Below are 13,308 nucleotides of genomic sequence, written 5' to 3'. Positions count from 1 at the left end.
CGCCGTATTCTCCAGACGTTGCTCCTTCTGACTATCACTTGTTTCGATCAATGGCACAATGGCTGGCTGACCAGCACTTCCGGTGTTATGAAGAAGTAAAAAATTGGATCGATTCGTGGATAGCCTCAAAAGATGACCAGTTTTTTCGACGCGGGATTCGTACGCTACCCGAAAGATGGGAGAAAGTAGTGGCCAGCGATGGACAATACTTTGAATCATAAATGTATAACCAGTTTTTTACAATAAAGCCTCGAATTTCGGAAAAAAACGGCGGAAGCAAAGTTGTACACCTAATACATATATAGTATATGCAGGCATCGGCGGAATCTGCAAAAGAAATAAATTTGTGCAACAGAAATGACGGAATCAGTGGAATCAGTGGAATGAATCCACGACCAATCACGAGCATTCCGACATGCATTTCCGCATTGCGCCAATTCCACACATAGGACCGCATCCTGAGATTAGAGACTATCAATTACTGTCAATGTTATTGTGTGGTTGACGCTAAAAAGTTCGTTTCTTTCTAGCATTGGCGGGTCACGATTAAGTTTGATCGCCGTTGGTGAAACCGGTCTTTAAAAACACAAATTCACTACTAATGCAAAGAATTAATGTTTAAAGAAATGGATTTTTTTTTTAAAGCAGTGATTAAAGCAATGAATGTGTTTTTAAATCAGTGAATTTGTATAAAGCAGAATGTATATGTATACATAACGCTATATTGAGTCGGAATGACAGGTATATTAACCTCTGAAGTCTCCAACTTTAACGCTTAATAACTCGATTCACATGGCCAACCATCGCGTTTTTTGCCAGATTCTTTGAATATAAACTCGTTTTGAATATAAACGCGCCAAATAAGTAATTAAAGTAAAATTTTATTAAGATTTTATTCTAAATTATAATTTATGTGAATTATTACACATGTTGAAATTAAACATGTTGAACTTTAAATATTAAAACTTTAAATAACACATAGTGATACATAACAGAAATCTATTGCCTCCTCTTTACAGATTACAAAATTAGGTTCGATATTTCTTGACGCTAGAAAATGAGCATTTTAACGTCGCATGAAAAGAGATAATATAATAAGATAAAACTAAATTAACCTTATGTAAGAGTTTTTGAGAGAGTCAAAGTTTTTCTTAAAGAAATCGAAGAGTCAGTTCCTTTAAATTATTCTCTTAAGCATTAACTTATATTGACGTAAATGTCAAAGCTTGCAACTAATGTAGAACCGACTTAACGAATTTCAATAAATTATTATTTATAGATGTCGCAGTCATCGCCCAGCGCATTATAGGGGCCCTATCTTGAATAAATATCGCATATAAAATAGCATAGAAAATAGCAATTCCGTATATACCAATCACATTCGAGAAACTTTCATATGTATTCAAGAATAGGAGCCTTAATCTGTTTTCTATGACTGAACTTGTGTATGTACATACATACATGATGATATTAACATATAAAATTGAAAATTCCTATTTCTATTAAGTAAATGTGATCTCAAATTTGATATGATATTACTTCGTTAAGCTTGCTAAAAGTATATATTCCTTTCTAAAAATGTTTACGTCTAAAGATATTTTAATACATTTTAATTTGTTTTTAGTTAGTTATATAACTCGCAACATTATATAAATAATGTTATATTCGTGTATTTGTGAAATATTTTTATTATTAAAATAAAATAATTTGTTTACACTCCAGTTTGTGGACTCCATTATTTACTAAACATAAAATAAAACATTAATTTTTGAAAATTTTTTCTCAGGAATTTTGTGATTTCTTTCCCTAAATTTTTATAAAATTTTCTACCTTTTCAAGAATTTCTTGGGAATTTCTCATTTATTTTTAAAAATTTCTTGGAAAATTTTACTACAAATTCTAAGGTAATTATTCTTTTCGACTTGGCAATCTTGGCCAAGACATGCTCGACGCCACATTGGGCACAGCAGCCAAATGCTTGTGTTGATTACAGTTTTGCCACCGTATTGGCTGGCCCTGACAGCACCGCAACCAATATAGTGACAAGATTCTAATCCATCTAGCAATTCAGCAGGAAAACAAGCATCATGTGCCGCAGGCTTTAAGTATGCCAAATAGTTAAGTTCATGTAAAGTATATGTAGGATACTTGTTATATGTAGGATACTCGTCTATCGATGTGATCGGATGTTATTGCGTTTTTGGAAAGTGTGACCGGCTTCAAACGCGCAATTATATTACGCGAGTTTATATTACTCTTTTGGACTTTCGTATTCTTCATATTGTTTTTTGTTACTCACCGCATAAGCGGCGGATTCTGACCGCATCGACTCTGTCGAGTAGAAGAGTTATTCTCACGCGAATAAGTTCTGTAGAATACTTTAATTATTGTTTAATTTATATAACTATTTTATAAATATTACAATATATTTCGTTTTGAGACATGAGTAAGAATCATAAACGTTTAAAACGCCTAAAATCGGAAAAGGCGAAAGTGAAATTAAAAGCGAAGACCGTCCATCAATTAACAAAAGGTTTGAACGCTACAGATACATCGTTTAAAGTAAAAAAGATACTAATTCGTGAACAACTAAAGCAACGAGATGAAACAGAAGTTCTTAGCACTCGCAAATTGAATATCGATGTACGTAATTCGGTTTACAATATTTTTTTATATTTATGTTAGATAATTGTTGTATCTTTCCTCCTCACCGCCGATATTAAAATTAAACTTATTTGACGCGTTTTTGCAAATGAATGAATTTGGCAAAAAAGATATATCGCTTTACTCTATGGACCAAAATATTAATCATTAAAGTTGATGATCAGGTTAGGAAATCTATTACATCGATGGCATAGAAGAACATGAGAAGAACATATAATTGAAGCTAGAATAAGTATTTTCTGTTTCAATTATAAATTTTCTGCTTTAAAAACACATTCTTTGTTTTAAGAATACAATTTAAGAATACAAATTATTTTTTATATAATTGTTATTTTTACAGCAGAGTATTTGTCTTGATTAAGTATTTGTCCCTACAACAGAAAATTTATGTAACCCTCTGTCATCGATACAACAGATTTCTTAATCTGGATATCTCAACTTCAACAATTATTAGCTCGGTTCGCGGAGCAGGGCAACACATTATTTTCCAAATTCGTTCATATAGTGTAAAAACGTATCGAATGTATAATTTTATTAATCTCGGGGAGGTGAGGAGGCTGAATTCAACAATTACCGAATGTTGATGTCTTGCGTAAATCTAAGTGTTTAGTGCGTTATAATTCGACCTTGTACGTACATTATTATATAACTTGTAATGTTCCAGGATTTATTAACACGTTTTCGGCATCACAATTCAACTGTGAGACAAGATGCTTTGAAACAATTAAAAGACATCTTGTTACAAAATCCTCCAAAATCTTTACATTCACGATTGAATTCTCTGTTACATGGTATCGCAGCTTTATCTCTTGATAAAGAGAAAGAAATACGTACAAATTCTTTTCATGCACTTAATTTTATTCTTGGTCTTATCTCAAATGAACAGTTGACACCTTTGCGTGAAATTATAATATCGTATCTGAGCTGTGCAATGACACATATTGATCCACATGTGAAAGAAGATTCTCTACTTTTCTTAGATGTGCTTATACAAAATTGTAATAGTGTATTGGCGAAAGATAGTCATAAAATATTACCTAATTTTTTGGGTATGATATGCAGGTTGCATAATGAAGATAGCCCTGTGACACAATTAATAACAACGTCATTACATTCCAAAAGTACTAATGTAAAATGGAGAATTAAAGTTCTGGAACGTTTAGCTAATTTATTTATCTCTATTGTTAGCTACAGGAAACTTTGTATAGGTACACGATCGATTATGCCTCTGTTTGTGAAAACGAAAAAATATACCAAATTTATTCCAGTTTATAGCGATAGTGCGACTCAATTTTGTGAAATTAATCTTAACGAAGATATGATGTCGATAGATAATCGTGAAAAAGAAATCCTACCTACAGAAGAATTTGTAAAATATGTAAACTTATTGATGCCACTAATGTCTGATATTTGGCTCGAAGTATGTCCAGATGAGAAAATTGAGAGTTACACAGAGATTACAATTTTGAGCGAAACAGCTGCATTATTGAAAAATGTCATTGTAATTATGCAATCGATTGTGCAATACATTGATATGTTGGATCAGGATGATTATAACGTCAAACGTATGAAACATTGGTTTAAAGATACGTTTCATAATGCATATATAAAAAATTTCCTATCGAGGTTTCCTTATGGTAAAGTAAAACCTTTTATTAATGAATCCAGAAAACGTCAAAAAGATTTTTCTCAAATGGAATTTACGGAAGGATGTTTGGAACAAAATTTGGGACTTTGTCAAATTCATGTATGGTTTACATCTCTGTTTAACTGCAATGAACAATTTCCCAAGTCTGTCAGGAACTATTGCATATTCATTCTGAAGTATTTAAATGGTAAATTATTATTATGTAATAAACACAAGTAATATTATCTAATTATTATATGTATGAGACGCTTTTTTATAAAATCTTTCTCATTTTCAGGTATTATTGAAAATTGGTACGACTCGTCGACTTTACCTCAACTAACTAAACTACTAAAAACTTTATTTTTGAAAGCTGGATCAATTTGGTATAGCAACTGTATTAATTTGAATCATACTTTAAGACTGATTATTGAAGCATCTTCTCGTTTGCCTAATAAAGAATTGCAATCGCATTTATATTTAATTATTGGTGACATTATGTTGAACAGCAATTTAAATGAGTTGCACAGGTAATCGTTTTAAATAAAAAGTAAAAACTGTAAACAGTGATAATTTAATTTTTGGAGAACACTTATTTAGGAATATGTGAGATAACATATAATTAACTTAGTAGACGGTCGCTAATTATTATTTGTTTCGTTTGACAGAGAAAAAATATTTGAAAGCTATGTCACAATCTTGCCAAGTTTACTCCTGAAACCGAGCATAGATGACGTCGTAATTCACATGATCAGTCAAATAGTTTTACGTTTTAAGGAATGGATCCGGGAAGAATTAATAGCTAAACACGAATCTATTATTGGTAAGTTGTATAAATTTGATTAAATCATATATTGTGCTATCGTTTTTATCATATTAACGCTTTATTCTTTTCAGAAAATGCTAAGAAGATCGACATTGTGGGTACACATGACGACAAACAGTCGAGACTTATGATATATAATCTATTTTATTTTATAGATTCACAGATTTACTATTAAATTAAATCGATCGCAGTTATATATACATAGATACCGAGCTTAAAAATATGATTTTTCTATATCAAGTGCAGACTTTGATCAATTTTTTATTTAACATTTAGCATCTTATGAAACAATGGATGGTACACGCGTGTGTCAATGTATATGCGTATGACTTGAATGAATTATTCCGCGAGAATGAGACAATCGCGAATGAACGGAAAACATATGTTTCGAATGTTAATTTAAGTCGTCAATTTGTATCGATTTGTATTTAACCATTCTATCGCATGAGCGATTTCTCCGAGATACATAAAGGTGCTTAGATATAAAGTTTCTCGAGATATTTCTGATATACTATCATGAAAGTGCTATACGATATATGATATTCTTGGTACTTTTATATATATTGCATTACCGCTTATATTTCCAAGATAGTCGAATGTTGTTATATTAGAAGAAACGTGCACATCTGTCTATAATGCATTAGGCTATCCGTATTATGATTCGTAAAAATTACGAATTGAGTACGATAAAACAGTGTTAACGTACGATCAAGTTGTACGTACATGTAGATATCGCGATATAATCTCTTTTCCCTTACTTATCTACATTTCCCTACTTACCTACAAAGTTTATATTATATAATATTATAACAAAGTTTATATTATATAATAAATATTACTTTTCTGTGCAAATACTAGATTTACGATTTGTTTATTTGAAGAGACAATTTGTGTGAATATACAGGATGTCTGGTAATTGTTCTGACAGAGTTCGTGGACATGTAGAGACTAAACTGAGACGGAAAGTCTTTCTAAAAAAAATTCTTAGAGCTCTATGAGAAGAAAATAAACAATTTTTGTCTCTTGCAATTTTTCTATAAAGTTGATAGTATTTGAATAAAAAATTATTGAAGACCAATTTTCGGCAATTTTTAGCAATTAATATTTTGTTAACTATTGAAAATTGCAAAATGGTAGAGAACTTTCCGTCTCAGTTTAATCCGCTCTACATGTCCACGAACTCTGTCAGAACAATTTTAGACCCTGTATACAGAATGGACCATTTTAATATTCCCAAATATTTTTTTCCACACTTTTTACAAAAAAAACTGTTATTAACTTTAGATGAAAAAGAAACGATTTCGAAGAAGACTTATTTTAGTTATATTGTTTTTTCTTTTTTTTTGGTGGTGAAACCAAAAGATTATCTTCCTTTTTTTTTAATGAAATTGTATGATTTTTCTCACATAATACACTTCCTCGTATTATTTTGTAGATAAAAGTATTAAGATAAAAACCCACACACACACAAAGTCTCAGTAGTTTACGAGCTATTTTATATTTTATTCTGACATATGTTAACATGAAATATTAAATATCTCGCGAACTATTAATGTGAACAATCGTACCTTAGTACTTTTATGAACAAAATAATGAGATGAATCAATTGATGTAAAAATGTAAAAAAAATACAAAGTTCCTTATATAAAAAAATTATGCATTTTGCCTACGTATTTCTTAAAGCAACTATATGTATAATTCTCTTTATAATTAATTGATTTCATTATTCTGTTTATAAAAGTAATTAAGTAAGATTAGCAAAAAATTAATAGATATTACGAGATATTTCGTCAATATATGCTAGAATAAAATATAAAATATCTCGTTCATTTTTTGATATCTCAATATTTTTATATACAGAATAATTGAAGAAATCACATTATATAAAAGTAAAAAAAAAAAGCATACAATTTCATTTAAAAAGTAGAGATGTGACCTTCATATCGTTTTGACGCCTCAATCTACAAAAAAAAAGAACGCGACCAAAGTACATCGTCCTCGAAATCTAAAATCTGAAAAAACCTATTTTATTGTAGAAAAAAAGATATTTAGGATATAAAAATGGCTCGATCTATATATATTTCGCCACTACATTCAATCATTTGTAAAGCCAAAATTTTCGAATCCATTTTTCTTGTCGATGCATCTATTCGATAGCTTGATCGAGTTGTTAAGATCGTTCACTATTTGGTCATTCGAAATTTGACCGCTTTGACAGTGACTATTACGTGTAATATTCGCAATATTTCGTACATTGCCTTCTTTTCGCACAGATAACTCTGGCGTTTGATAAGTGCTCTTAAATTTCGGCCAGCTTTCACAATTCTTCAGTTCATATTCCATCTTTAGATATTGTTTCTTTGATTTTTCCGGTTTGTGTAATTTTCTCTTCAAAGTATTTTCAATGACGCGCTCTATTACGAAGCTTTCCAGAAATAAACAAATAAGAAAGTTGGCTAGAGCGAGCATTAGGATAATAAACCTCCAGTCGTAAACGGGTGGCAAAATCAACTGCAACGTGCTCACTATCCAATCCGCGGGGTAAACTGTAATGTATATACATATGGCCGTTAATAAAAATATGGAGAACATAAATGCGCCATTTGTATAGATTGCACGTCTGTAGGGTTTCCCGCGTGAAAACACAATCGCCATCGTAATGTATTGAAACATAGAGACACAAAATACCGAATAGTTTTCATAGCATGTGTATCCGGTGTTGCTAGTAGAAACGAACGGGATGAACCATGAAAATTGTCGAACTGCATGATACACTGTTGCTTGAAAAACGATCATTACAAGCATATGTATTGTTAGAGATAACAGTGCAGTGAAGCTTAACAGACTTGTCATCGGTGTTGTCTTGGATAATTTGTTCTTACACGCGTGAGTCTTACCGAAAAAAAAAGCAAAGTTGATTATTAAGAAAATATCGATAAATAGAAATTGTAGATCTGTCAAGTTCGAGTCTATGGAATACAGTATTATAACGGACAAAAATTCCGTAAGGGAATACGCAATCATAAATTTAAATATTCCAAACGATGTAACTAAAGCAGCACGACCTTCCCGTATTATTTGTGAAACGCAGCTTATATCGGATATTCTTGAGATAAAGGAACTGGCCACGCTGCAAAATATGTCAATGCAAATCATTAATTAATATAATGAAAAAAATAACAGAATTAAATAGCTAGCGTAATTTACGTTTAACTCACCTAGATTCTGCTTTGGAAAGAGATATACCGACGTGCGCGGCCCTTAACGCTCCGCAATCATTGGCACCGTCTCCACACATGGCTATATATATGTATATATATATATATATAGAAGCATCGTATACAATAATTTTCACATAATTATACTATATTCTATGTGTGTGTGTGAGGTGCGCGCGCGCGCATAGATACATTCTTTAACATTTGTCATGTTTGGAACGTTATTAATGGACTTTATCCGGCGCTTTCTCGATATTTTCGAAACACACATACCTACGTAATAACCGAGTCGTATTAGTTCCATGACCAACTGTTGCTTCTGATCGCTGTTCATTCTGGCGAATATTGCACTACGTATGCAAACGTGATCCATGATATCAGGATAATATTCTCGCATCACTTGCCACGTTTGTCCCGTTAAGGCAAATCTATAATTGCAATTGGCTATATCGCATTCTATATCCTTGAACATCGGCAGTGACACTAAATGATTTTGTGTGCTCTATAAGAAATTCGAAAGATTCGTATTAATCTGCATCAACATTCATGGCCGTTATAACTGCAGATTAATTGTCAAGCAAAACGCGACTGCGGCTGTAGACAAAATGCAGACAAATGGAATAATTAATTATTTATACCTGCAATCTTGGAGATTGAATATTGAAAATTATATCCGGACAACCCTTTTCCTCATTCGAGACTACGGTCACATCCACGATGTGTTCTTTGATCGAAATTATTCCGCATTCTCTCGCGACGCTTATCGCGGTCTGAATATTATCTCCTGAGAAGCACAAAGATCGTGCATTAGTGCATGAATGCTTAGCATTATATTTGAAAGATTATATTCGTACACGTGTTACACACACACACACACACACACACACACATATATATATATATATATATATATATGGTTATAAATTGTTCCATTAAACCTGTAATCATCATCACGCGTATGTTGGCTTCCCTTAATTCCATAATCACTGATGCCGTCGGTTGCTTCAGTCGATTTTCCAAAATGACTAGTCCTAAGAAATCCAAGTCCCGTTCAATTGTTTCTCGAGACAATTTCGATATCTATGAACATATACACTTTTCATGACACTTTTGCATGTATATATATCGCGTCACTTAATTGAGATACATTTTTATTTAAATAAACATACATACATATATACATACATGATCGAGTACTGATTGAGATACGTTTATGTGAAAAGAAAAAAGATTGCACGAATATACATTACATGCAGTGTATACTTAGTATATTATACCTCTTGGCTTATACTTTTGGATATTATCTCTCTGCGACCTATAGCTATCACGCGAAACCCCCGTTTCGTAAAATGCTCCAAAGTGAGCGAAATGTTCTTCGGTACAGTTTCCATTTTACTTAGATTGATTATCGTTTCGGGAGAACCTTTTGTGTAAGCTCTGAAATTATCCGATCCTGATGCACGTACGATCACGGACATTCGTTGTAAAGAATTCGAGAACTGATATCGTTGTACTGTATCAATCTCCGTAATTTTGTTCATCACATTTTTCGTCAAGCTTACATTCTCTAGTGGCCTCACGACAATCGGCATTATTGAGTTGTTATATAATTGATCTATATGCATGCAATCCGAATCTTTCAACATCCATTTGGTACTTTCGAACATCTATAACGCGTAGTATACACGTATATAATAACAATATATTAATAAGTAACGTCGCGAGATATCGAGCGATAGAACTACGTCGCAGAAAAGCAGCGATGACATTTAAGTGGAAGAGAGATATATTAGTATATTAATTATTACTTTTGCATCCAATGGATCTCCGCAAATTTCTCCATCGATAAGTGTCAAACTGTGACAAACTAGCATTCCTTCGAAAAGAGGATGATCTTCGAGTTTTGATATATCTGCCTGAACCTCGGCAAGTACGCCATTTGTACATGCTACAGCACCCCACATGTCCAATTCATCCTCGGTCAATGTCCCTGTCTGTAGACATAAACCGTCAAAATGAGAAAAAAATGTTATCGTTAACGTTGCAGTATACTACGCAATATTGATTTGCAAATTGCTCGCCTGTCCCGCGATTACATAGCTAACTGCGACATAATGCTGCTCCTTTTTAATCTCTTTGTCATCTTAATTTTTCCCTTTCTCTCACGTACCTTATCGAAACATACACAATTAATACTGCCGGAAACATTTATAACTCTGTTATTTATACAGTAGATTTGCGCATATTTCAATCTCATTTGAGCGTACAGTTTTCCTACAGTCATCGCGGCTGGTAATGCTGGTGGTATGACTATCGTAATGATATCTAATGCTTTTATCGCTATATCGCCAGCTGTAATTCCTCTCGAGACCTAATTATACATTTAATATCGTCTATTTATTATTACTATTTATTATTATTATTATTCTATTTATTATTATTATTATTATTACTATTATTATTACTATTATTATATGATATCTTTTATCTTTTTATAAAAACGAACTAATAATTATAAATAAGTATACATGCATCTATTTGAAAATGTTAAAAATTATTATACCTTTGTTATTATGGTATATACAAAACCACAAATTGCGATAATTGCCAAAATGCCAATAAATTTATATGAATCTTTATCAAATTTGAAATCCACTGGAGGTGGATACAGTATAGTAGCAACTAGAGTACCTCTGGTAGTTAGAAAACCAGTTCTGATTACTCTCGCAAGAACTGGTTGTTCGCCGTGAGATCTGCGATCATGTCACTTATTAATTATATATAATTATCACCAGCTATGTCTATTATATTATTGAAAGTAAAAGTATCATATCGTTCATACTTGGTTTGTATTATAGTGGTACCATTATATAACGTGTGATACGTATACTCTTTAGCGTCGTACAATGTATGGTGCAATGGTAAGAATGTTTTTGTTATTGGTACAGATTCGCCTAAAATCAGTAGAGCAAGCAAATTCAGCAAAACATATAGAGTCGCGCGCGCGCGCGCGCGCGCGCGCGTGTGTGTGTGTGTGTATGTGTGTGTGTGTGTGATACATATTTACCTGTTAACATGGATTCGTTCAATATACATTGTCCAGTTAATAGAACCGCGTCGCATACGAGAGTCGCTCGATGTTTCGGTAATTTTATAATATCTCCGGGTACCAATTGCTTACTAGAAATATTCTCGAAGATACCAGTGTCACGAAGTACATGTACATTTTCTGATGATGCAACAGTACCGCGTAGATTTATTTGGTTCTAAAAAAAATCGATGTGTGTGAAATCGCGAATGAATATTTTATATTATAAGACAAATTTTCTTTCTTCTACGTACCTTACGCGTCTGTATTATAGAACTGGTTATACCAAACAAAGACATTAACACTATAGCGATAGTATAATACAGATAGCCTTCCGCGAACCATACAGATAAGGTAAATACTTGAAAAACATAAAATGGATTTAAAACTTCTAGAAGTAGTAATACGCCGATACTCTGAAGTGGAACAACAATGTCATTATTTCCATAGACAATGCGCCTGTTACGAAGACAAAATGTTTCTTAATTGTGAAAGAAAACTGCATTTATTGTTGTGATTTATTGTTGTGTATTAATTCGTAGGTAGAATAGATTGTTTGACATATTACATCTATCTGTACATTAATGTGCATGTATATGAGTGTATAAATATATCCCCAATAACACAGCACGCTTGCAAAGCGCTAAAAAAACGCATTATATGCGCATTATGTGCTACTTGAGTTTAATCTATATAGGATCGTCACCTAAGTAACTGTTCTTCCTTGGACAAGCCGTTATCGCGCGAGACGTGAAGATCGGAACATATTGTACCATGGTCAAGTCCAACGAGCTTCGTGAATATATTTTTTGTAGTATCCCAGACATAACATCTCTTTTTACACCAAAAAGCTTTATATTCCTGAACCTCGCAACGTGTACCGTTTTCTAAATTAATTTTTAATTTTTTGTCTTTTATTTTCTCCAAGAGCTCTCGATCAACAGTACCCAAAGTAGTCGACAAACTTTTCGCACTGAAAGTGTATATTATATAGTAATGGAATTAGAGACTATATAATAGTCTAAAATTCGCCATTTTCGGCATAGTCATATATTATTCTTTTAATGTTATATATTAATAAACTTACCTTATATCTTTAGTAGAAATTTCCTGGACATCCTGTACAAAGTATGATTTATATCCTTGATAATCATCCTACATTTATTGTATTAAATCAGAAACATAATTATTATTCTCAAAAATATTTTATAGTTATTTAGTTATTGTGGTGTGTGTGTGTGTGTGTGTGTGTGTGTGTGTGTTATAATTTATAATATAAAACGCATAATGTTATAACGAAAGGAAAAGACTTACTATCGCGAGTATTTTCGTGGCGCAATTTAAAGCACATTTTCGATGAGTCGCGTACAGATACAACCGAGGATACCAATGGAACAATAATCGAACCAATCCAACGGACAATATATATGATATATATGTCAGAATAATTCTCAATGAACTCTTCTCGAATCCATAAATATGCTAAAATACCATATTAACATTAATGCAATAGACGATGTTACAATTAAATGACAATGAAATGATAATTATTTAACATATAATTATAGATTTAATGCATATATTGAAAGAAAAGATATAGCGATATGTATAAATGTGTGTATGTACATACCAGTTCATTTTGATCAGTATGAATTTTTTGCCAGAAAACACTTTTGTTGTTTATTCCTAAGAAAGAAATAACGTCAGTTATCTTATATATCAATTATCCATTACAACGCAAGTAAAATATATTATATTAACTTGTATTTGAAATATAAAATATTTGTTTCATTTTGCTTTTTCTATTTCTGTTGTGTAAATACAAAATATATATTTATTTATTTTTTGTATAAAAATAAAACAAGAGTACTCTTTTGGTAGAGAC

At 32.0% G+C, this 13,308-nt stretch overlaps 2 protein-coding genes across 2 annotated transcripts in view; one reads left to right on the top strand and one right to left on the bottom strand.

Moving 5' to 3' along the window:
* The first annotated feature begins 2,115 nt into the window (after positions 1–2,115).
* LOC108690308 (testis-expressed sequence 10 protein homolog) lies at positions 2,116–5,292 on the top strand. Its single transcript, XM_018197531.1, has 5 exons — positions 2,116–2,643; positions 3,329–4,499; positions 4,590–4,821; positions 4,960–5,114; positions 5,189–5,292. Exons 1-5 carry the CDS (start codon positions 2,443–2,445, stop codon positions 5,290–5,292), a joined length of 1,863 nt encoding a protein of 620 aa, XP_018053020.1. The 5' UTR covers positions 2,116–2,442.
* Positions 5,293–7,155: 1,863 nt separating this feature from the next.
* Positions 7,156–13,308, bottom strand: part of LOC108690301 (probable cation-transporting ATPase 13A3) — a 6,723-nt gene continuing 570 nt past the window's right edge. The window contains exons 2-17 of the mRNA XM_018197517.1: positions 13,054–13,109; positions 12,738–12,905; positions 12,511–12,578; positions 12,130–12,396; positions 11,678–11,882; positions 11,403–11,601; positions 11,178–11,289; positions 10,899–11,088; positions 10,506–10,706; positions 10,144–10,329; positions 9,613–10,002; positions 9,274–9,415; positions 8,974–9,119; positions 8,609–8,837; positions 8,336–8,417; positions 7,156–8,247 (exon numbers count right to left, since the gene is read on the bottom strand). Of these exons, the coding sequence (XP_018053006.1) occupies positions 7,212–8,247; positions 8,336–8,417; positions 8,609–8,837; positions 8,974–9,119; positions 9,274–9,415; positions 9,613–10,002; positions 10,144–10,329; positions 10,506–10,706; positions 10,899–11,088; positions 11,178–11,289; positions 11,403–11,601; positions 11,678–11,882; positions 12,130–12,396; positions 12,511–12,578; positions 12,738–12,905; positions 13,054–13,109 (3,677 nt within the window). The 3' untranslated portion in view covers positions 7,156–7,211. The remainder of the gene's footprint in view (positions 8,248–8,335; positions 8,418–8,608; positions 8,838–8,973; positions 9,120–9,273; positions 9,416–9,612; positions 10,003–10,143; positions 10,330–10,505; positions 10,707–10,898; positions 11,089–11,177; positions 11,290–11,402; positions 11,602–11,677; positions 11,883–12,129; positions 12,397–12,510; positions 12,579–12,737; positions 12,906–13,053; positions 13,110–13,308) is intronic.

This window comes from Atta colombica, unplaced genomic scaffold (genome assembly GCF_001594045.1).
Source record: "Atta colombica isolate Treedump-2 unplaced genomic scaffold, Acol1.0 scaffold307, whole genome shotgun sequence".
In the NCBI taxonomy this organism is placed as follows: Eukaryota; Metazoa; Arthropoda; class Insecta; order Hymenoptera; family Formicidae; genus Atta; species Atta colombica.
The sequence above is the reverse complement of the archived record's forward strand: the minus strand, read 5'-3'. Positions and strand labels throughout refer to the sequence as shown.

What these genes read in the sequence shown, in the direction of transcription:
- LOC108690308 (XM_018197531.1), top strand. Translation starts at nt 2,443, where the DNA reads ATGAGTAAGAATCATAAACGTTTAAAACGCCTAAAATCGGAAAAGGCG. An exon ending in CATTCTGAAGTATTTAAATG is followed by an intron (nt 4,500 to 4,589) that starts GTAAATTATTAT and finishes TCTCATTTTCAG; the next exon opens with GTATTATTGAAAATTGGTAC. An exon ending in AATTTAAATGAGTTGCACAG is followed by an intron (nt 4,822 to 4,959) that starts GTAATCGTTTTA and finishes TTCGTTTGACAG; the next exon opens with AGAAAAAATATTTGAAAGCT.